The sequence below is a fragment of the Xenopus laevis genome, chromosome 8L, assembly GCF_017654675.1.
Source record: "Xenopus laevis strain J_2021 chromosome 8L, Xenopus_laevis_v10.1, whole genome shotgun sequence".
Taxonomy (NCBI): Eukaryota; Metazoa; Chordata; class Amphibia; order Anura; family Pipidae; genus Xenopus; species Xenopus laevis.
The window spans coordinates 26,388,165-26,412,570 of record NC_054385.1 but is presented as its reverse complement, the minus strand read 5'-3'; the positions used below and the strand labels follow the sequence as shown (position 1 = coordinate 26,412,570).

The following is a 24,406-nucleotide window of genomic DNA, read 5'->3' as shown; positions in this document are numbered from 1 at the left end:
TCATCCCCTTTCCTAATGCGAATGAGGTTATATGCACCGCTATAATAATGTAGATGGTAGCATTCTTAACATGATCAAACAACTCAGAAATTAGCGGAAGAGGATAACGATTTTTGGTTGTAATTTTGTTAAGGCCACGATAATCAATACATGGGCGAAGGCCCCCATCCTTTTTGCCCACAAAAAAGAACCCAGCACCTGCAGGAGAATTGGAGGATCTAATAAAACCTCTTTTTTCTTTTTAATATAATCTTTCATAGCCTGGGCTTCAGGCAAGGAAAGAGGATATGTTCTCCCTCTAGGAGAAGCAGATTGTGGAATGAGGTCAATAGGGCAGTTGTAGCGCCTATGTGAGGGTAGTGTTTCAGAGGCTTTTTCTGAAAACACATCCGCAAAATCGGCATAGGCCAGGGTAACCCTTCTAAGGAGGTAACTGCCACCATTTGAGGAGAAATTAGACAAGAATCAACACACTTAGATCCCCACTGAAGTATCTCCCCAGTTACCCAATCAATGTGGGTTGTGTACCTGTAACCAGGGTAACCCCAAAATTAGAGGAGAGGAGGAAGAACCCTTAATGATGTGAAAAGATAACTCTTCAACATGCATTTTGTTGGTACACATGGTTAATACCATAGATTTTTGGGTAACTATACCTGATCCAAGTGGACTTTCATAGGAGGAATAAGGGGAAACAGGGGTATATTATACCTTACTGCGAAAGGCAGCATCTAAGAAGTTCCCCGCTGCCCCAGAATCCAAGAAGGCAAAAATGTCAACAGAACCCCCAGGCCAGGATAAACTGACTGGTACCAAAATCCTAGAGAAAAATGGGGGAGAGGAAACTTCTCTACCTAAATGGAGCTCCCCTTCTCAATTTAGGCTCTGACGTTTCCCAGCCTCTTAGGACACTGGTTGAGAAAATGGCCTTTATCCCCACAATACATGCAAAGACCTTGCGCTCGTCTTCGAGCCTTTTCCTCAGAGGATAGGTAAGTGACCCCTAATTGCATGGGTTCATCCTAAGGAAGAGGCAACAAAGGAATGGGTGTTTTATCAGCACTAAAAGCTGGGGATATATATATACCTCTTTCAGCCCGCCTTTCCCTTAGTCTCTGATCAATCTGGATGGCAAACCTCATAAGGCCATCCAGAGTGGACGGAAGAAGGGTAATTTACCAAACTGTCCTTGACAGACTCAGAGAGCCCCACCCGCAATTGGCTACGAAGAGCAGTGTCATTCCACCCAGTCTCAACAGACCAGCGGCGGAATTCTGTACAGTACTCCTCTATTACCCTTTTCCCTTGGCGGAAGTTACGAATTGCAGTATCTCCAGAGGTAGCACGATCTAGGTCATCGTACAATAATGCCATGATACTAAAGAATACCTCTAGGGAAAAGCGGGCAGAGTCAGAGGGGGGTAACCTTATGGTCCAAACATGTGGGTCACCTTGTAGTAAGGTCATCACAAACCTTACTTTTTCTTCTCCGGTAGGGAAGCAATGAGGGAAAAAAGCTAAGCCTCCTGAAAAATATAGAATCTACTCCTATCCCAACTAAATTTGTCGAGGAAGGGGGCGTGTCCTGCATGGCGACGGAGTAAGACGTGCTGACTGTGAGCTCCGCCATAATTTCTCCTGATATCATCCTGAGCCCTTCTAAAACGACGGTCTGGGACTATCCTCGGTTTTCTGAACATCTTGAGCATGGGGAAATCTGGACCGAAGCAGAAAACTATTGAACAATTTGCTAAAAAAGGTGATCAACCCAGTGGCACTCCACCGCGGCCTACCAGTGATGATGGTGACGCAGATCCACCCGAGTTGCAGCAACCAGACCCGGGACTCCAAATCCTCCTGGCGGCTATTGCCGAATCCCGTGCTGCCCTATCTACCCAAATTGAGGAGCTGAAGGTAGACTTCTCGCTGCTGCGTGCGGATGTCCAAGCGATCCGCGAAAGGCAGAGGGAAATGGAGAACCGGATCTCCAACATGGAGGACGTACAAGGCCCAATTCCAGCCCAACTCAGCAGCCTGACGCAGCAAATTAAGCAACAAGCAGAGCTGCTTGAGGATTACGAAAACCGACAGCGCCGCAATAACATTCGGATTGTTGGCTTGCCTGAACGAGCTGAAGGAGATAATCCGGTGATTTTTATTGAAACATGGCTCCGTGACAAATTTGGGCCTGACATCCTGTCGCAACACTTCGTGGTGGAACGGGCGCATCGTGTGCCGGGAAGACCCCCTAGACCTGGGGCCCCACCGAGGCCCTTCCTGCTATGTCTGCTAAATTTCCGGGACAGAGATGCCATACTGAATGCGGCACGCCACAAGGCTGAAATACAACATGACAGGGCCAAAATTATGTTGTTCCCGGATTATTCCACGGCTCTACAGAAGAAAAGGAGCACCTTTATTGCTGTCAAGAAACGTCTGAGGGATTTACAGTACAAGTATGCTGTCTTATATCCTGCCAAGCTCAAGATCGTGGATGGCACTCAGTCCTACTTTTTCAATTCTCCAGAGGAGGCTGCATCCTGGCTTGACGGTAAACACCAGCCGAACCCACGCAACAGCCCTAGGCACTAATCACTGATGGTTTGTCCCCACTTTTTTGGCTTCCTTTCGGGGTCACTACAACGCCATTTATTGGGCGATTGCTCCATTTCTGGGCTCCTTATGCAGAGTCCGCTGGCGGAGTCTTCTCAAGACCTAGAAGACACAGTTCTTGATCTTCCGGGGCTTGGACTACACCCCACAGTTGGTATTTACGGGTAATAGGTCTACCTAGTTTTAAGGATAGACAGGGAGGGAGGGTTATTGTTTGGTCTGTATATGGTTATACAATGCGAGTGTATTTTACTAGAATTGTATGTTTTCTTTTATTTTCCCCACCCCCACCCTTCCCCCTTGGGCCACCTTGGTTTAAGCATGTTACATTTCGTATGACTATGCATGTTTATCTTCCCAAATTTACGATATGGAGTCGATCGATGTAACCTCTTGGAATACCAGAGGCCTCAATTCCAAGATTTAAAGGGGCCTGGTATTCCAATATCTCAAAAAGTACCGCCCACACCTGGTTTTCCTGCAAGAAACGCATCTTACAGGTGGCCGTATTCTAGCTTTGAAAAAAGCGTGGGTTGCTAGAGTGTATCACGCTGAACTCTCAAATTACTCTAGAGGAGTGGCAATCCTAGTGAGTAAAAAAACGAATCTCACTATAGTGGAGTTACATACTGATCGACTTGGTAGATATATTGTTGTGCAATGCTCAATGCAACAGCAGTTACTTAATCTGGTTTGTGTGTATTTGCCCCCACCAGCCGACATCGCTATACTTGATGAGGTCATGGGGAAAATATTGAATATGGGTCCAGCCCCCACACTGCTAATGGGTGATCTCAATATGGTTTTGAAACCAGAGATAGACCGTTGCCCCCCAGGTAACCCAGGCTCGACCCCCTTGCTTAATTGGTGTCACGCTTATAACTTTATCAACATCTGGAGGCAGGCCCATCCGGTAGGACGAGCATACTCTTGCTATTCAGCCACCCATAAGACGGCATCGCGAATAGATTTAGCACTGGCATCACCAATTCTGCAAGCCAAAATTACTAACGCCCGTTACTTACCGGGGGGTATTTCAGACCATGCCCCACTTTCCATATCCATCAGATCAGATCATGACTGTACTACACCTATGTGGCGCCTTAATCCTAAATGGCTTACTGTGCCTGGAGTGTCTGATAGGGTGGCACAAGAACAGGAGAGTTACTGGTTGGAGAATGTAAACTCCGCCGACCCTCTAATTGTTTGGGAAGCCTCAAAAGCCTGTCTTAGGGGATCCTTTATTGGCAACATAGCAGTGTATAGACGCCAGTTAGATACAGAACTGAATAATCTAAATGCTGAGGTCACAAAAGCGCAAACTCAATTCACGACAGATCCATCCCCTGCCATTTATGCTAAGGTTGCACAAGCCCAAAGAGATCTCCAACTTCACATTCTTGACAAAACCAAAAAAAGACTATTATGTACCTCGCATGTCGTGTTTGAGAAAGGTAATAAAGCTGGCAAACTCTTAGCGTACCTCTCCAGAGAACAAAAACCGATAACAGTTATCCCTAGGGTTCGGCAAGCCAATGGCAATCTCGTTGACTCCCCTACAGGTATCAACGATGCCTTTAGAGAATTCTATACTCAACTCTACAACACAGCACTTCCTACCCATGATACTTGCCCGCTGCAAATTCTTAGCAATGCTAAACTTCCCAATCTCTCCGCTACTGAACAACAATTACTGGAAAGCCCTATCTCATTAGATGAGATCAAGGTAGCAATTTCTGCATTCCCTTCTGGAAAGACCCCAGGGCTAGATGGGATTCCTATTGAGCTATACAAAACCCAACTGGATAGTATGGCACCCAGGTTACTAAACATGTACCAAGAGGCTCTTCTTAAAGGTCACCTCCCACCAACGACTCAGGAAGCGTTAATTGTCCTAATCCCAAAACCTGGTGGAGATGTTGAGGATTGTGCTGCTTATAGGCCTATCTCCTTACTCACGTGTGATAATAAGATATTAGCTAAAATTCTAGCGCTGCGATTAGTACGAGTAATAGAGACGTTGATTCATCCAGACCAAACTGGGTTTATGCCCGGGAAGGCCACATCCATCAACATACGTAGGCTCTACACCAATATGGAGTATTTAGCACTAAGCAAAAATCATGGGGCGATTGTCGCTTTAGACATCAGGAAAGCTTTTGACTCCCTACACTGGGACTTCCTATGGGCAACTATGGAACACATGGGCTTTGGACCCAATTTCCTCAACTGGGTTAAACTATTATATACAAATCCCACAGCTCGAATTCAAACTAACCGTAGGATATCCCCCTCCTTGACGCTAAGCAGAGGTACGAGGCAGTGCTGTCCCTTGTCCCCATACTTATTTGCTATCGCCATAGAACCATTAGCTGGCCTGATTCGTAATGACCCGGGTATTCTTGGTTGGAAAGTAGAGGCATTGGAAGTGAAAATTTCTCTATATGCTGACGACACCCTAATCTATTTAAGAGATACACGCCATTCACTTGATAGAATGCTTCAGGTTGTTGACCAGTTTGGGAAAGCATCGGGTCTCACGGTTAATTGGTCCAAATCCACACTTCTACACCTGGGTACATCCCTGCAGCGACCTCTAACTCAGGCACAGGCATTAACACAGGTAGATCACTTCAAGTACCTAGGTATAGTCATTCATCCGGACCTCTCCCGGTATACCGCCCTAAACGTAGACCCAGTAGTAGCCGATACTGGTCACAAATTCTCCCTATGGTCCCCACTCCCACTTAATCTAATAGGCAGGGTTAATATGATAAAAATGATTATCCTTCCTAAGTTGTTGTATATGTTCCAGAACACCTACTGTTCTGCCGGCAGCACTGTTTTCAAGGTTGGACTCCATGGTGTCGTCATTTATTTGGGCAAACAAACAACCTCGAATCAAACTAGCATCGCTAACTGCACCTAAGGCACTTGGGGGCCTAGCTCTGCCTCACTTTTTTATTAACTATCTAGCATCTCAATTTACTCATGTGGCAGGGTGGCTCAACCCTTTGGCTGATGACACTGCTAGCATAACTGCTGCTGCGGTGGCGGGTTCCTTTGAGTCACTGGCTAATCTGACATTTCGTGGCATCTCTCAAAACGGATGGCCACTTTCCACATTCTGTACAGGCATACTTGCTTGGAAAAAAGCTTCGGCTTTACGTAAACCCACCACCCCACAAGTATCACCCAATATGCCACTGTGGCTGAATCCAGCCCTGCCACATTTAAGAACGATACCGGACCCGCAATTATGGGTGACCTATAACATCAAATATTTGGGCCAGTTGTATCACAACCAGACACTTAAGTCATTTACTGACTTGTCCCAAGAATTTCAGTTACCACGTACTATGTTCTACAGGTATCTCCAGGTTCGACATGCTCTGAATGCCCAATTCTCTAATGCACCTCTACTGGAAACCCCAGCCTTGGAAACTTTGCTTAAGGTACCTGAAAAGAAGAAACGACTGTCTAATGTGTATAATCTGTTAAATTCTCAAAGAGGTAACCCGTACGCAAAATGTTATACTAAATGGGCCCAAGATATCCCTACCTTGGAGTTGGATGATTGGGATGATATCACATCGACCTTTGTTTCCACGGTGATTAGTAGCGGGGATAGGCTTATACAGCATAAAATGATTCATAGGTTGTATTATACCCCAGTACGTTTGTTTCATATGAGATTGATCCCAGATAATTTGTGTTATAAGTGTGGGCTGGAACCAGGTACCTTTATGCATGCTTTTTGGTCCTGTACGGTTATCAATACTTACTGGAAGAACCTTGCCATATATTTACAAACTTATCTGGACTTACCTCTGGTTCTGGTGCCGGAAATTTTTCTACTAGGTCATTTAGACCAATTAATTCCGCAACAAGCTGCACGACAACTGTTCCGTTTACTACTCTTTTATGCACGGAAGGCCATTGCACTAAAGTGGAAGCTCCGAGACCCCCCTACGGTACCACTGTGGAAGAAATTGGTTAATGATGCTCTTCCTATGTACAGGCTGACCTACCTGAGTAGAGGTTGCCCAGACAAATTTGCTAAAATTTGGGATCCCTGGACCTCATGTCAAGACACCAACACAGACATGGACTAATTCTTTTGCCATAATATGTCTCCTGGACTGTCCAACGGGTGGCCCAACCACCAATTCCCCCTCCCCCAACCCTTTTTCCTTTTTAATTTCCTTCCCACTGTATGCTTTGTGTTATTGTTAATGCAAAAATAAAAGCTTTAAAAAAAAAAAAATTTGTTGAGGAAGGAAATTTTCGGTTCTTGAAGATTACTCATCCAGAACAGCTGAAGTAGAAGGACTCATGGGAGCTGCAACAGGGGGTTGAACGGCAGGGTTTGGCATCTGTTGCACAGCTTCCAACCTGAGAGATAGGTTGTGCAGAGCTTGAAACAGATAGTCCTGTTTCCGCTCTTGTTCCTCCAAGTGCTGCAGAAGGGTAGTGTGGAGAGCTTCAGTGGTAGGAGGAGCAGTGGCAGCATGGCCTTCGGCGTCCATCTTGGGCCCATTGTACTGTCATGACCGGCTCCCAAAATCCAGAACAGGTGCTAGGTTCCCTGGTCTCGGCTCTGCTTCTGCCTGTAGCAGCCGCCTTTCACTTCAGGAGGAGCCCTCTGCCAATTGGATGCCGCCAGGTCTTAAAAGGGGAGGAGCCAAGCAAAAGTTCTGGACGAGCAAAGAGGCACGGTTGTTATAAAGTCTTTGGAATAGGCAAAGATGTAGTCACACAGGCTGGGGTCGGTGGGGACAGAGTTCAAGCAGGGTCAGACAGGCAGTGGTTGGTGCAGGCAGAGTTCAAGAGAGGTCAGACAAGCCGGGTCGGTGCAGGCAGCGTTCAAGGATAGTCAGGCAGGCAAGGGTCAAAATCGGTATAATCAGAATAGTCAGGCAGGCAAGGGTCAGGATAATCAGAGTTAAGAGTAGTCAGGCAGGCAAGGGTCAGACTTGGCAAAGTTCAGAATAGTTAGGCAGGCAAGGGTCAAAACAGGACAAAATCGCACCCAGGAACTAACAAATTAGACCTAACAACGGCAATTAGTTTGTATGAAAAGCCCCTTTAAATTTTTAAACATTCACGGCAAAACGCGATGATGTCATGATGCCAGCGACGTTCGCAACACGCAAAACCCGGAAGTGTGTGCCACGCGCGCCATAGAAGAACCGGCGAGGGAGAGCAGAGGATCAATGCGGTGGGGGTCCCAGCTGGCCCGCTAGACCACCACAGAAAGTACTCACAATGACTTTACATTTTTCAACATTGAATCTCATTTGCCAGTTTGTCAAGATCCTGTTGCAAGAATGCCACATCCTGGATGGAATTTAATGGGCTGGATAGTTTTGTGTCATCTGCAAACACTGATACATCACTTACAATACCCTCCCCCAAGTCATTAATAAACAAATTAAATAAAAGTGGACCCAATGCCAAGCCCTGAGGGACCCCACTAAGTACCTTACTCCAAGTAGAGAATCTACCATTAACAACCACCCCGATCCTGTAGCCAGTTTCCTATCCATGTGCAAACGACTTCATTAAGCCCAACAGACCTTAGTTTAGAAAGCAGTCGTTTGTGGGGCACGGTATCAAACGCTTTGGCAAAATCCAAATAGTTAACATCTACTGCCCCCCCACTGTCCAGCATCTTACTTACCTCATCATAAAAAGCAATCAAATTTGTCTGACATGACCTATCCTTCATAAAGCCATTGTCAAGGATTAGGTAGTTGGCACTGTGGAGATTGATGAGGGAAGGGTGAGTCCTTGAGGAAGGAGCTGTATGTGCCTAGGGAACAGGGAAGGCAAGAACAGGTGGATGAGGGACAATGAGTCAGACTGGATCAGGTGCAGAGCAGAATGGGACAGAGAGGGCGAAGATCAGGACTGAACTAGACAGGATGAAGAGGGCGATGACTCAGGACAGGAACAGACTGGATGGATCAGGAGTGGAACAGGAACAGACTGGATAAGACAGGACGGTGCGGGGTAGATCAGATCAAACTGGGAGTGTGCAGAAGGAGACTTGAGCAGAATGGCAAGAGGAGCGGATAGCAGGAGAGGACTGGAGCGAATAGCATGAGAGGACTGGAGCAGATAGCAGGAGAGGACTAGAGCAGATAGCAGGAGAGGACTGGAGCGGAGGGAGACTGGAGCAGAGGGAGACTAGAGAAGAAGGAGACTAGAGCATAATAGCAAGAGGAGCGGATAGCAGGAGAGGACTGGAGCAGAGCAGGAAGGGCTAGGTACAAGGCAGAACAGGAAGCATAAACAGGCAAGGCAAGGTCGGTTCAAGGTGAAGTCAGGGAAAGGTACAAGGTAGGCAGGAAGCAGAAATCAGGCAAGGCAGGGGTCAGGTCAAGGTCAAGGCTGAGAAAGTACACTGTAAGGTAAAGCCAGGCAAGGACAAGGCAGAATCAAGGGAAACCGGGCTAGAGTGGGAACAGCCTAGCTAGGGGCGCTGCCACAGTACTAGGAAGCCAAATAATGCTCCAGCATGGAGTGTTCAGAGGGCTGGCCTTCAATAGAGCAGAGTCAGCCCTGATTGGCTGATTGCAAACCAATCGTGCTGCAGCTGGGCTGGGGCTGCAGAGGCCAGGTAACATATAACGAGCAACCCTACAGGCTGCTCACCTGGCCAAACAGATATGGCATCGAGCCAGAAACCCAAAGGTCCCTGGCTTGAATCCCAGCAGAGCCTGACAGCCATGCTGATTGCTGCTCATAATAATGCCATTCACTAGGACAAAATTTTGAATTTGATCCCTTAACAAACCTTCAAATGATTTGCCCATCACAGATGTCAAAGGGATTGTAATCCCTTTTTAAATATTGGAATGACATAAGTATTTCTCCTATCCATAGGTACCATACCAGATGAAAGCGAATCTGAGAAAATCAGAAATAGGGACTGGTCTAAAACTGAACTAAGCTCTCTTAGAACCTGGGGGTTATGAAGTGAGCCTGGGAACTCAGACTCCTCTATTGTATACACTGAAGAAAAGAATTGATTTAGCACATTTACCTTTTCTGTATCTGTTACAACCATACTGGCACCATTATTTAATGGAGCAACACCCTCAACCTACATCTTTTTACTATTAATATATTTAAAAAACTTTTTGGGGTTAGTCTTCCGCCTCCGCCGCAATGCACTCTTCATTTCCTTTCTTTGCCTTCCAGATTGCTGATTTACAACATTTATTATAGTGTTTATATTCATTAAATGCAGCTTCTGTCCCAACAGACTTGTAGTTTTTAAATGCCTTTCTCTTCTTTCCTATTAACTTCTTTACTTCTGTATTAAGCCACATAGGGTGATTCTTAGAGCTTCTACATTTACTCCTTAAGGGAAAAAAATTGAGAACAGTAATGATTAATATCATTTTAAATGACAACCATTTCTGTTCTGTGTTGAAAACTTAATGCCCCAATCAATGCTCTGAAGGGCAGCCTCAAGGCACTAAAATTAGCTTTTCTCAAATTCATATTTTTTGTTGCCCCAGTGTATATTTGTTTTTTGCACCAGAAATTAAATGATATAACATTATGGCCACTATTACCCAGGAGTTCAATGACTTGCACATTTGCTGCAAATTCTGGGTCATTTGAGATCACTAGATCCAGAAGAGCATTTTTTCTGGAAGCTCCTCAACAACCTGTGCCATAAAATTGTCATGCAACAAGTTTATAAACTTGTTCCCATTAACTGATCTGGCAGTACTGTTGCTCCAGTCAATATCTGGGTAATTAAAATCCCTTATTATCATTACATTACCCAAACTAGCAGCCTTTTCCATTTGCATCAGGAGCTTAGCCTCCTTCTCCTCACTTATTACATTAGTGGGTCTATAGTTATACTCCGACAATTAATTTGCTGAACTCTACCCATAAGACTTCTGCCCCCTCATTTTCTAACATAACCTCCTCCTTTATATAAGCTTTTAAATCCTGCCTAAAAACAGACATACCCCTCCTCCTCCTTTGTCCCTCCTCAACAAAGTATAGCCGCTGATATTAACTGCCCAGTCATGCGACTCATTCAGATGTGTTACGGCCACACCAATCACATCACATTTTCACTCCAGCACCTCCAGCTCTCCCATTTTGCCAGTCAGACTCCTTGCATATGCAAACATACAATTAATGCAGGTACCATATTGAACAAATGACATGTGGTCCTCCCTATAGTCCAATTTCAACTTAAATGACTGGCCGATGGATACACAGAAGCTTATTGATATAAATTGTAGTAGTGTTTTTTACACAACAAACATTATTTGTGGTCGATTCATTTATACTTGGAGAAAGAACTTAAGAAAAATAAAAATGTGGGTTTATTTCCAGGTTGAGGAGACAGCAGAGCTATTAAAATACCCCATCATTCATGAAATATGTTTCTTCTCTCTACGTAGTCATGTAATGCGGAGGTGTGCTATGGAATGTGGTCAGCTGACCTCTCAGTCAGTACGTCAAGTCACCATAATACGACACCCTGGAGCTGGCTTTGGATTTGTAGCTGGAAGTGCACGGCCAGTCGTGGTTCGATCAGTCATTGCAGGTGATATTGAAAGAGCCATAAATGTCCACATGCACCTTTCAATATATTCATTCCAGGACATCAAATTTAATTTGTTTATATATACGTATATATATATATTTTTTTTTTTTTCCATTTATTCCCCTTAGGCAAGATTCAGCCAGGCAACTTTTCTGAGCCGAATATACCTAAATAGACTGAAATGTGTCTTGTGGATGAATTTTGCTACATTTAATCTTAAATTTCAGATGCATTTGCTTCTGTTTATCTCCATCAAACAAGAAACATGTTCACAATTATATCCCAAAGCTGATTTTTTTCATAAAATATACAGTAGACAAAAGAAAAAAAGGAAGACAGGGGGTGGAGCTGAAGGAGTCAAATTAACGTAGCAGGAATTTAATCTTTGTCGGGTCACACGTGTTTTTGCTCATGTATAAATAGCCAAATTGCACTGAGCTGGGAGTTTGCCCAGTGGTATCTCTCCATGTCTGAACAATTTCAGTCTTTCAGATAATAAGGTATTGATTTTCTTGTGACTCTTGCTCCATTATATAGACAGCACGTCGTTTAACTTTTCCTTTAATAGCAAGGAAATAGATATAGCCAGATAACAACTAGAAAAACACTTCTCCGTACAAGCAGAGAGAATCCCTCTCTATATTTATATAATATTTTATAATATATTTGAGCAATTTAACTTACTGTCATTGGTAAAAACTGCTCTGGTTCAGTAATTAATAGCAAATAATTAGATAATGCTTTCTCTAAAAAGGCAACGGGCAACGCAATGATATGTATACAAATATATAAATCTATATTTATGGCCTAAGCTAATGCCATCCTCTGGGAGTTTACTGTTGGTGAAATAAGGCCATTAAGTGGCAAATAGATGTATACCCACTGTATTTATAGATATATAGCAGCACATAACTCCCTATTCTTACCACATACATATTTCTGTTCTATCCAGCACTGTATTTAGGTCTGGTGTTGCCCTAGACACCTGACCTCAGAGCGCCTTCAAGTTGTGGAAGAGGCATTGTGGGGCCAAAGTATGACTTCACTTCCTCTGCCAATCATGAAAATTGAGCTCCTAATCCCTCATCCCTCTAGTTTAGCCACCCGGCGGCAGCTGTGGAGATTTTCTTTATATCTATTTTTTTTCAAAATTAATGTTATATAGGCACCTGAGGGCCACCCCATTAAAGCTGCCACCCTAGGCACAGGCCCTAGGGTGCCTATATATAAACACAGCCCTGTTTTAATTATTAATAGGCCAAATAATAAATGCAGAGGTTGCTGGAAGGTCCAGGACTATAGGGAGCCAGGAAAAGATCCTTACTGGTCAGCAATTTCAATCTATGTTTGACACTTGGGTTATTTATCAAACGTCAAGTTTGTGAGGTTTTTTCTACCTTGAATAAACTCACAACTAGAATGTTTGCTTATTTGTGGAAAAAAACTTGAATCAATGCAATCGGGGGGGAAAACTCGAATACTCTGATCGAGTTATTGGTTATTGGTTTAGGTTTTCAAGGGTAAACCACAAAAAAAACAAAAATCAGGAAGGCTACAAACACCTTCAAATGATTCAAAGGACCTCTGCCATTGATTTCTACATGACCTCAACAGGTTTTAGCTGGAGTATTTTCAGATTCAATCTAGCTTTGGAGCATAAAAAAGCTTGAGAAATGCAAGGTTTTTTTTATCTTGAAAAATTTTAGTTTTTACTTAACTAACCCTCAAAACTAAACCTCGAAACTCAAATTCTTCAGGAAAAACTCTACCTTTGATAAATAAGCTCCGTGAAGCTTTGGAGGGGAGTGAAAGGGCCCTAAAATACTTTGCCGTGGAACACAATAATCTCTAGTTTTAGCAACATTTTTACCTCCCCTTTAGATTAATCCTCATATGGCAAGAAGGCCAATGACAAACTGTCTATGGATATATTTCAAATATCAGCAGCTATAAATATATATTTCAAATAAAAGCAGCTATAAAATTCTTCAGTCTGACTCATAACGACATATCCTCATATCAGGCTACAGCTCCACAAAGGATTTCCCTCACACTTTCACTCATCCTATACCTTTTTCAGACTAAGTCTAAATTAATCTAATATCCCTGCCACTCAATTACCATTTCTAATTTGCATTGTTCTCTCTGTCTTTTTCCAGGAGGTCCCTCAGAAAATAAACTACTTGCTGGAGATCAGATCTTGGCCATTAATCAAGAAGATGTGAGTGATGCTTCCCGGGAGAGATTCATAGAACTGGTCAGGTAAAGTGTCGCTAAATTAACACAGATTTTGTAAATCTAGTGGAACAATATGAAGGCCATTTTGAGAAAACTAGGCTTTTTTCACCTTAGTTGGGTCAGAATGAATGAAGATATATCAATAGAATAATATGGTCCAGAGTGTGGATTTGCCTTACTAAAAACCCCTTTCACATATACAGAAGATGTAATACTTTTGTTACATTATGTGCTCTCCCTATGTTTAATGTGCTGTATATTCATAATATCCCTTTGGGTGCACTTTGGTTGCTAATGCCCACATAAAAGCAGGGCTTGGGGCAAGTCACACCTACTGTAGAAGTATTTTTCTTAAAGGCAAATTAAAACCTATAACAAGATTCTCTATATTTCATATACAGAACTAACTGTACCTGGTGCCATATAGTCTGGGACTTTCAGACTGTAACTGCTTGTCAAACTACAACAGCATCTCACTGTTTAATGTATTTATACCAAGGCCAAAAAATGTACTGTACTTAATATTACAAACATATATCTATGGATTCTATTTATTATTCTTTATTTTATCTTAAGAGACATATGCAAAGGCCAACCATATTATCTTTATACATCAGTTTAAAAACAATATATATATACATCTCTCATAGACTACATTTAAATCAAATAATTTAGATTTTTAAAAATGATTAAATGATTTCCTGTTTCTCTGTAATAATAAAACAATACCTTGTACTAATTAATCCTTAGTGGAGGCAAAACAATCTATTGGGATTGATTCATAGACTTATATTGAGGCATGGCTATCCAAATTATGTAAAAGACCCATTATCTGGAAAATCATGGCCCCCAAGCATTCAGTATAATATAACTTATACTTTATATAGTTTATTTTTTTCCCATATTCTTCACCCCCTGACCATTTAATAGCACAAGTTGGCAGAATGACTCATTTTACATAGGTCACAGACCGCCAAGGTGACTTTTAAAGTCTTGCATTTAACTGTATTGGGTACATTATCTTTCCTAATATATAAGGTTTTCTGGTGTACGGATGTGCTAGGTGAAGGTGCACTGTGCACATCATGCACAACAGCCATTGGCTGATAAGGTGGAAAGATTTTCATCACTATTAATGGATAAATGTTAGAGGATAAAGACCAAAACCACACACTTTTTACACAGAGGCACATCTGAGAGTATTTCAGAGGAATCTGTATGTGGAGAATATGGGTGGCAGTTAAGTTTAGGAGATAGGGCTGACTGCTTAGATGATAACCTTGTACTTTCGAAATATGTTATTTTCTGTGTACCAATAATATTATCTTTTACACTACAGGTATGGGATCCATTATCCGGAAACAAGTTTAGAATTACTGGGAATGCCATCTCCCATAGCCTCCATTTTAATCAATTAATTCAAAAAAACTTTTATTCTATGTAATAATAACACAGTACCCTGTACTTCATCGCAAATTAATCCTTATTGGTGGCAAAGCAATTTATTTGGGTTTAACTCATGCTTTAATTATTATTTTAGTAGACTTAAGGTATGGAGATTGGAAATATGGAAAGATTCCTTATGCAGAAAACCCCAGGTTCCAAAAATTCTGGATAATGGTCCCATGCCTATATATGTGTATATATATATATATATAGACAAACACTCGCACTCTGATCCAGTCTTGGAGATACCTGTACTGTGGGTGCTGGGTCAAAGCTTCAGCATACAATCATTGGATAACACTTGTATTTTATCCTTGATAAAGGCCCAGGCATGGGCCGAAACGTTGGATGCACAAGTTAAAATAAAAACCTTTTTTCACGAAACATTGGAGTGCGGGTCCTTATCCAATGTATATATATATATATATATATATATATATACACACACATCTATTTTACAGTGCTGCGTAATATGTTGATACATGTTAATAAAAAATAATAATTATTTGGTCATTAAGATGTTATAACCAATAATCAGTCATTTTGGGGCAGGAAGACGTTCTACGTAGATAATTTCAGTTTTGGTATACAGATTTAAAGTTCTGCTGCCTTTAAAACATGTTGCGTAAAACAATCAAATAGTTTAGCGATTTATGATGTTTGAGTGTGTTAATATGTTAATATGTAACATATTACATTACACAAAAAACCCTGTATAACCTATTAACTATATCCTTATATGTATATGGTGCCTAGTGATGTCATTGGTTATATATGGTGATTAGTGATGAATGCCACTGGGAATGGCTCATTGAAACTGGTGCATTATAAGCAAATTACCTTCTACATTGAAATATAAGAATAAAATAAGTAACCGTGGTGTTCATGACCATTATAAAATCACTCGTCCTGCAGCCTTGTGCCTCATACACATTGATTCCTAATCTATTTGGTGGGCCACGTTAGGGGAGCCCAAAGCATTGTGAGTTTGGGCCCAACTTGAAGGCCAAATGGAACAGAGACAAGGGTGACTGTTATAATGATGCTTTTATATTTTTGTAACTATACTGTAAAGTCGGGCTTGGGACCAAAAAAAACTTAAACCTGTATGGTCACAGAGCTTCTCTCTAACTCTCCTTATATTTTACAGTATATATATTGGCACACACTCATACATAGCTATGCAACAGTGTGACATATAGAAAGCAGCTCTGACAAAGGATGTGTCCCTTCCCCTCACAGGATGGCACAGTGAGAGGCAAGGGGAAGCTGTAGGAGATGGAGTGGGTCCCTCTCTCTGCAGAATGGGACAAAAGAAGTAATCTATGGGACAGTCTGTCCTCAACACCATGGGGTGATACAGTAGCAGAAAGAAGATAAATATAGGACATGTTGGCTGCCCAACACCTGGAGCAGGGTGACACTGTAACCCAGAGAGGAGGGAGATATGGAACATGGAGTCTGTTTCACCGCTTAACAGGGTGACACAGACAGAATGGAGCTATGGGACACAGAATCAACCTCTCTCCCTGGAGGAGGACACAATGGCACATTCAGAAGGGAACTATAGGACACTAAGGGGGTATGTATTAAAAAAAGACACAGCATTAAATACGTTATTTAACTGTGCCTTTTTTTGATTTGCACTTGCGCCTTTGTAGGTTGGGATGGCCCATGTCTACTTGGACACTTAAAGTGCTGTCTATATTTAGCTGTTAGAGGAAACTGCCCTTATTATTATTTAATTCCAATGCACGTCGTAAGCATTCCCTGGCACCTTCCTGATGCATGCTCGCTTTGCACAGCTTGATATCTTACTGGCATGGCTGCTGCGCAAAGTGCGCAGATGGACCATGTTCTGTTGCAAAGTGATGAATTTCACTGGCAAATATGGTGGAAATTTCACCAAAATAATGACAGAGAAATGGTTTAATATTATTCACACCGCCACTAAGAACTCGTTCCCCAGGTTGACAAATATACAACAATACAATTTGCATGGATGTTGCAAAAAATGCTCAGTATTTTGCTGTATGTCGTTAGTTTCAGGGTTTAATGTTGGTGGTTAAAAATACTTTTTTTATGCTCACTACAGATTTCTATATGCAGAGTGTGCTTTCTGCTCTGTAGTATGTCAGGCAGGTGTGGAATCTCCCCTGGTGCAGTCATTTCAAAGAGATGCTCTATCCAATGGTATATCCAATACAAACCTGCTTAATAAAGACTCTCCCATACAGGAAAACGAGTGAGAAGCAGTGCTACAACTAAACAAGTTCATTAATCCATTAAAGATACAAATGAATACAACTTTAAACAGGGTAAATGAAATGTAGACCTAAAAGGAGAACTAAACCCCCCCCAATAAGAAAAGTCCCTACCTACTACCCTAGATAGCCCCCCCTCCCTGCCTTCCCCTCAGTTCATTAACCCCGAAAGTGTCTTGAATATATTGCTTGCGTATTGGTGCAGAGTAAGCGCAGTGGAGCTCATGGGCCCCATCTTTGGATCTTCAGTCTTCTTTGGGTTCTTTTCCTTCCCTTCAGCAATACACAGCACTTTTGGCACATACGCTTATACAGCACTCCCTTACAGTCTACTTCAACTGCGCATACGCTAATATGGCGCTCCCTTACAGATGAAGATTGATGATCCAGAAGATGGCGCCCATGAGCTCCTCTGCGCTTACTCTGCACTGATACGTGAACAATGTATTCGGGACACTTCAGGGGTTATGAACTATGTGGGGGGAAGCAGAGTGGGGGGACTTTCTAGGGTACTAGGTAGGGGCTTGTCTTATTGGGGGTTTAGTTCTCCTATGAAGGGTGATGTATCACAAATAGAGGGTGCTTATCTTGTATAGCAGGGCTGTCCAACTGGCGGCCCCCCCTTCTGTGGCCCCCACCTACCTGCTGTGTTTTCTTACCATGTGTAAACTTTAAAAAGTATCACTACAGAGATTACCTGGCCCCTGCATTGTTTAAACCTCATATTCACACCTGTGATTCCCCTCTGTTGTTCACACCACTAAAGCCCTGTACTGTTCACACCTGAGACCCAGACTGAAACTGCCCACATTGTTCACACTTTATACAAAATACTAATGCGACACCAGAACTGTGTCACTGTATGTAGTAAACATTAGAGTGGTCCTGATAGGTTTCCCTGTCTCTTGCTCTGTTCTGCCTTCCATATGCTCTCTGCGTGTGCCATGCTCTGCCCTTTGCTCCCTGTGTGTCACCCTGTTCTGCCTGCGTGTGCCATGCTCTGCCTGCTTTGCCCTGCTCTGCCTGTGTGTGACATACTCTGCCTGTGTGTGCCCTACTCTGCCTGTGTGTGACATACTCTGCCTGTGTGTAACATATTCTGCCTGTGTGTGACATACTCTGCCTGTGTGTGCTCTGCTCTGCCTGTGTGTGCCATACTCTGCCTGTGTGTGCCATACTCTGCCTGTGTGTGCCATACTCTGCCTGTGTGTGACATATTCTGCCTGTGTGTGTGACATACTGCGTGTGTGTGCTCTGCTCTGCCTATGTGTGCCCTGCTCTGCCTGTGTGTGCCATAATCTGCCTGTGTGCCCTGCTCTGCCTGTGTGTGCCCTGCTCTGCCTGTGTGTGCCATACTCTGCCTACATGTACCCTGCTCTGTTTGTGCCATACTCTGCCTGAATGTGCCTTGCTCTGCCTTTGTGTGCCCTGCTCTCTCTGTGTGTGGCATGCTCTGCCTGTGTGTGCCCTGCTCTGCCTGTGTGTGCTATACTCTGCCTGTTTGTGCCATGCTCTACCCGTGTGTGCCCTGATCTGCCTGTGTGCCATGCTCTGCCTGTGTGTGCCCTGCTCTGCCTGTGTGTGCCATGCTCTGCCTGTTTGTGCCATACTCTGCCTGTGTGTGCCCTGCTCGGCCCGGTGTGTGCCTGCTCTGCCTGTGTGTGACATACTCTGCCTGTGTGTGCCCTGCTCTGCCTGTGTGTGCCATGCTCTGCCTGTTTGTGCCATGCTCTGCCTGTGTGTGCCCTGCTCGGCCGGTGTGTGCCTGCTCTGCCTGTGTGTGACATGCTCTTACTGTGTGTGCCCTGCACTGCCTGTGGAACATAAGCCTATTATTTGTTCTGGGGGTTTGAAAATAAATTATTGTTAGGGGCCCATAAGGTGTTTAATCATGTGCTGGGAGTGCTGTGTTATCCAAGGGGAAGAGGAGGCATATAGATTTAAGGGTATGTCTTAATATGACAACTTTTTTCACATATGAGTGATAAGTGATATCCCTGCAGTGAGCACCAACCATCTGGTCTTTTGGTGTACTACCACAATTAATGTGGACATGATCTTGTGGTAACATGGGTGTGGTTTAAAGTGGGTGTGGTTTTAAAACAGGGAGTGATCAACACTGGCTTCCATTATTGGCCCTCCACTATATAGGCCGGAAAAATTTCAGCCCTCTGTACCACAGAAGTTGGACAGCACTGTTGTATAGGGTTAATTCTGTGCATAATACAGTACACAAGTATTCTACAACTTTTCTCTCTTGTTGCTTCAGGAATGCCAAAGAATCCATCACTCTGACAGTGCTGCACCCTCATCAGGTAACAGTCTCAACAATTAATTCAATCGGATCTTCTGCTTCTCTTTTTCCATTCCATGTTCATTGTTGTAAGTAGAGCCAAGGTCCCCTCCTTGCTGCCGAATCACGCCTGCCCTATTGCCACACCACCTATGCACTTGGCCATTCAAACAATTTTTTTTTCATTTTTGGTTTGCAATAATTGTTCCACTGGAGACTTTAGCAAGTGGAAGTTTGTGCAACATTTTGCATTTACACTGCAACAAGGTTTCTAGTGTGGCTGGAGTGTGCAAAATTAAAGTTAATTTTACACAAGTGAATTTCTCTGTCTGTGTAGGGAGGCTGCAAGGGTTGCACCTCTATATCATGTGTAGTTACTCCCTTATGGACCATTACAGCAAATGTTTAATTGTATGTAGAGTTGTTCTGCAGTTCTGTACCCTTAGAGAATGATCCCATGTACCAGCTGTAGGCTGTATTCACAATATCCCACCCACAGTGAGCAGGATTCAGGGTAATGATCTCAAATCCTTTTTCACACATTGAATAGAGCTTCATGCTTTAGACAGCAGCCTACAAGGTCTGCTTGCTCATGTTAGTAATCAAAGTGTACTGAGAATGAAACCATAAAAGAACCATTCTATCCAATATGCCCTTAGTTTAAGGAAAATAAAGAGAGAGAGAGAAAAAGCAAATAGAGCTTGAAAGCAAACACATTCTAATCTAAAGTGTTTCTCGAATGATTATCTTGATGTGCAAAGCAGCAGTTCTCCTAACCAAGTAGGCATTTTCTTTAAACAAAAGGACCTTCACTCATATCTGTAAACCAGGCAGCACAGCAGGGCAACCATGCCAATTAAGTAAAATACAGACAAAGGATACTTAAATTTTACAACACTGTTAAGCCCCCCCAGTCAGGAGCATTATATACTGTAAATCATGCCCAACAAACACTGTTCACATTCAGCCAATAGACCTCTTTTCCCCATCACTCTCCCCTTGTACAATTTTCTTTCATTACTCTCTTCCCCTCATACACCAGTCTCTTCCCCATATCTTTTTTTCAGTTTGTATTAGAACATGAATTATTTCTCTCACTCTTTCCACTTCTTCTTCCCTTCAGTCTCCCAAATCAGCATTTATTAGCGCAGCCAAGAAGGAAAAACTACGTTCAAACCCAGGGAGGGTTCGATTCTCTGAGCTGGTCACTGTAGGGGAGGCAGAAGCAGTAAGTATCTTTCATGAAACACTGGCAATTAACCTTCAGCATTCTATTGCAAGACGTTTTATAATACAGTGGGGTTCATTTAAAAACAGTATGCAAATTGGCACCTGAGCAGTTTTCAATTTCTCTCTTTTATGTTAGGAAACATTTTTTCATTCATTTTTTTAAAACCCCAACATACATACAGGTGTGTTTGTTCTATGTTCCACCACAGAGGTACACAAGACTTAACACAACCTGTTCTTTTTAATGAGCCTGTACCTAATCTTCCTGCAGGGAAGCACCAAATGCAAGTGGACTGGTTGCACCCTACAATAGTGAACTTACCATAAGTAGGATAAATTGAATAAAGTCAACTGATTTTCATATTTCACTTATACTGAGGTTAACACAACCTGTTCTTCTCAATAAGCCTGTATCCGCTCTACTGCAGGAAAGCAGCAAATACAGGTGAAACAGTTGCACTTTACAAATATTTATAGCATAAAAGTACTATAAGTAGGATAAAGTAACTAAAGTCAACTGACTTTCCTATTTCAACAATATATTAGTAGGACATATAACATATAATATTTTGAATGATAAGGTGGTTATTTTATCGGATAGTCCTTTAATTAGGAGTTTCACACAGTGTAATCTGCCTTTACATAGTTTTATACAAATACATAATTTAATTATAGCAAACAGGGTTCTGAACAACACATTAACAGAGGTTACAGTAGGATTAGCCATGGAATTTGTCCCAAACACCATTTAAAAAAAAATATAGGCTCACAATTAAAATGCTTATGCCAAAAGTTACATGGGAATTTGGGGCAAATATGGATTCGGTTCGGCCGGACAGAAGGATTCAGCCGAATCCTGCTGAAAAAGGCTGAATCCCGAATCTTGGATTCGGTGCATCCCTAGTTGAAAAAAGACACACGTCCATAAAGTTTAACCTTTTAAGTTTTTTTAACCTGCCTAACTGCCAGTTGATCCAGAGGAAGGCAAAAAACCACATCTGAAGCCCCTCCAATTTGCCTCAGACGGGGAAAAAATTCCTTCCTGACTCCAAAATGGCAATCGCACTAGTCCCTGGATCAACTTGTACTATGAGCTATCGTCCATAACCCTGTATTCCCTCTCTTGCTAAAAAGCCATCCAACCGCTTCTTAAAGCTATTTAATGTATCAGCAACCCCTTCCGAATATTTATGCAGAATCTCTTTTCTTCTAAACGGAATGGGTGACCTTGTGTAAGCTGCAAAGACCTACTGGTAAATAAAGTATTAGAGAGATTATTATATGATCCCCTTATATATTTATACATAGTTATCATATCACCCCTTAAATGCCTCTTCTCCAGCGTGAACATCCCCAATTTGGCCAGTCTTTCTTCATAGCTAAGATTTTCCATAACTTTTACCAGCTTAGTTGCCCTTCTCTGCACCCTCTCTAATACAATAAAGTCCTGTTTGAGTGATGTAGACCAAAACTGTATGGCATATTCTAGATGGGGCCTTACCAGTGCTCTATAAAGTTGAAGAATGACCGCTTCCTGCCATAAATTGATGCCCCTTTTAATACAGCTCTATACCATATTTGCCCTTGATGCTGCTGACTGGTATTGCTTGCTACAGCCAAGTTTATCATCTGCAAGGACTCCAAGGTACTTTTCCATAATGGTTTTGCCTAGTGTAGTCCCATTAAGGGTATAAGTGGCTTGGATATTTTTACATCCCCGGTGCATGACTATCATGACCGGCTCCCAAAATCCAGAACAGGTGCTAGGCTCCCTGGTCTCGGCTCCGCTTTTGCCTGTAGCAGCCACCTTTCACTTCGAGAGGAGCCCTCCACTAATTGGATGCTGCCAGGTCTTAATAGGAGAAGACCAAGCAAAAGTTCTGGATGAGCAAAGGGGCACGGTTGTTATAAAGTCTTTGGACTGAAGGCACAGTACTAGGCATAGGCAAAGACTTAGTCAGACAGGACGGGGTCGGTGCAGGCAGCGTTCAAGGATAGTCAGGCAGGCAAGTGTCAATATCGGTAGAATCAGAATAGTCAGGCAGGCAAGAGTCAAAACAGGAATCAAAACAGGACAAAATCGCACCCAGGAACTAACAAATTAGAACTTGGATATTTTCACATCCCAGGTGCATGACTTTAGATTTATCAACATTGAATCTCATTTGCCACTTAGCTGCCCAGATTGCCAGTTTGTCAAGATCGTGTTGCAAGGATGCCACATCCTGGAATTAATTGGGCTGGATAGTTTTGTGCCATTTGCAAAACTGATACATTACTTACAATACCCTTCCCTAAGTCATTAATAAACAAGTTAAGTAAAAGTGAACCCAATACCGAGCCCTGAGGGCAGGGCAGCCATCGGGGGGGACAGGGGGTACAAGTGTCCCGGGCCTGAAGGGGGGCCTGGCAGTGCTGCACTTTCGAAAGAGCCAAAGCCATGTGGCCATTTCCGAAGTCCCAAACAGCCGAAATGCGTAAGCGCCAAAATCCCGAAGAGGTGAAAAGACCAAAGCCACGAAAACAGCTGAAGCCAAACTCCTGAGGTGGTTGAAAAGACCGAAGTCACTAAAACAGCCGAAACTGAAGTCCTGAAGCGGCGAAAAGACCCAAATTCACGAAAGGAGGTGAAGTTGAAGTCCTGAAGCCATGAGTTCAATTCTACTGAATACCAACTAGTTTTTTTATTTTTTTAATCCCCTGGCCACCAATGTATTATTTTAATACTCTATAGGCCCCTGCCACCAATGTTTTTTTAAAACATATTCTTTGGGGCCCAATTTTTTTAAACTTATATGGGGGGCCCTGGTGCCAATACTTTTTAAAAAAATATTCTTTGGGACCCCAATTTTTTTTAACTTGTAAGGGGGTCCTGGCGCCATTGTTTTTTTTTTAACTTATAGGGGCCCTGGTCACCAATTATTTTTTTAACTTGTAGTGGGGCCCTGACCACCAATATTTTAAAAAACTTTTAAGGAGGGCCCTGGCGCCAATGTTATATTTTTAACTTATATGGGGGCCCTGGTCACCAATTATTTTTTTTAACTTGTAGTGGGGCCTGACCACCAATATTTTAAAAAAACTTATAAGGGGTCCCTGACCATCAATAGCTTTTTATAACTTGTGTGTGTTGGGGGGTTACCTTTTTTAGCACTGATGTCTGTGTGGTCTTTTAACTGTTGTGTGGAGTGGGCAGGATCTGGGGTGGGGCTTGGGGGCTAGGGTGCGCGGGCCCCAGAAATTTTGTTGTACGGGTGGGCGGGCCCCAGAAATTTTGTTGTACGGGGCCCCGTGATTTCTAATGGCGGCCCTGCCTAAGGGACCCCACTAAGAACCTTACTCCAAGTAGAGAATGTACCATTAACAACCACCCTCTGTACCCGATCCTGTAGCCAGTTTCCTATTCAAGTGCAAACAGACCTTAGTTTAGAAAGCAGTCGTTTGTGGGGCACTGTATCAAATGCTTTGGCAAAATCCAAATAGATCACAACTACTGCCCCCCTACTGTCCAGCATCCTATTTACCTCATCATAAAAAGCAATTAAATTTGTCTGACATGACCTATCCTTCATAAAGCCATGCTGATTGCTGCTCATAATGCCATTCACTAGGACAAAATTATGAATGTGATCCCTTAACATGCCTTCAAATAATTACTTCCGGCCTATAATTGCCAGGCTGAGATCATAATCCCTTTTTAAATATTGGAATGACATCAGCTTTTCTCCAATCCAT

General features: G+C 42.8%; 1 protein-coding gene across 1 annotated transcript in view; it reads left to right on the top strand.

Annotated features, from left to right (window-relative positions):
* The window catches only part of frmpd3.L (FERM and PDZ domain containing 3 L homeolog), a 151,277-nt gene that overhangs the window by 84,666 nt on the left and 42,205 nt on the right, over window positions 1-24,406 (top strand). Inside the window, exons 4-7 of the mRNA XM_018229633.2 lie at window positions 11,055-11,200; window positions 13,360-13,462; window positions 19,418-19,463; window positions 20,565-20,669. Of these exons, the coding sequence (XP_018085122.1) occupies window positions 11,062-11,200; window positions 13,360-13,462; window positions 19,418-19,463; window positions 20,565-20,669 (393 nt within the window). The 5' untranslated portion in view covers window positions 11,055-11,061. The remainder of the gene's footprint in view (window positions 1-11,054; window positions 11,201-13,359; window positions 13,463-19,417; window positions 19,464-20,564; window positions 20,670-24,406) is intronic.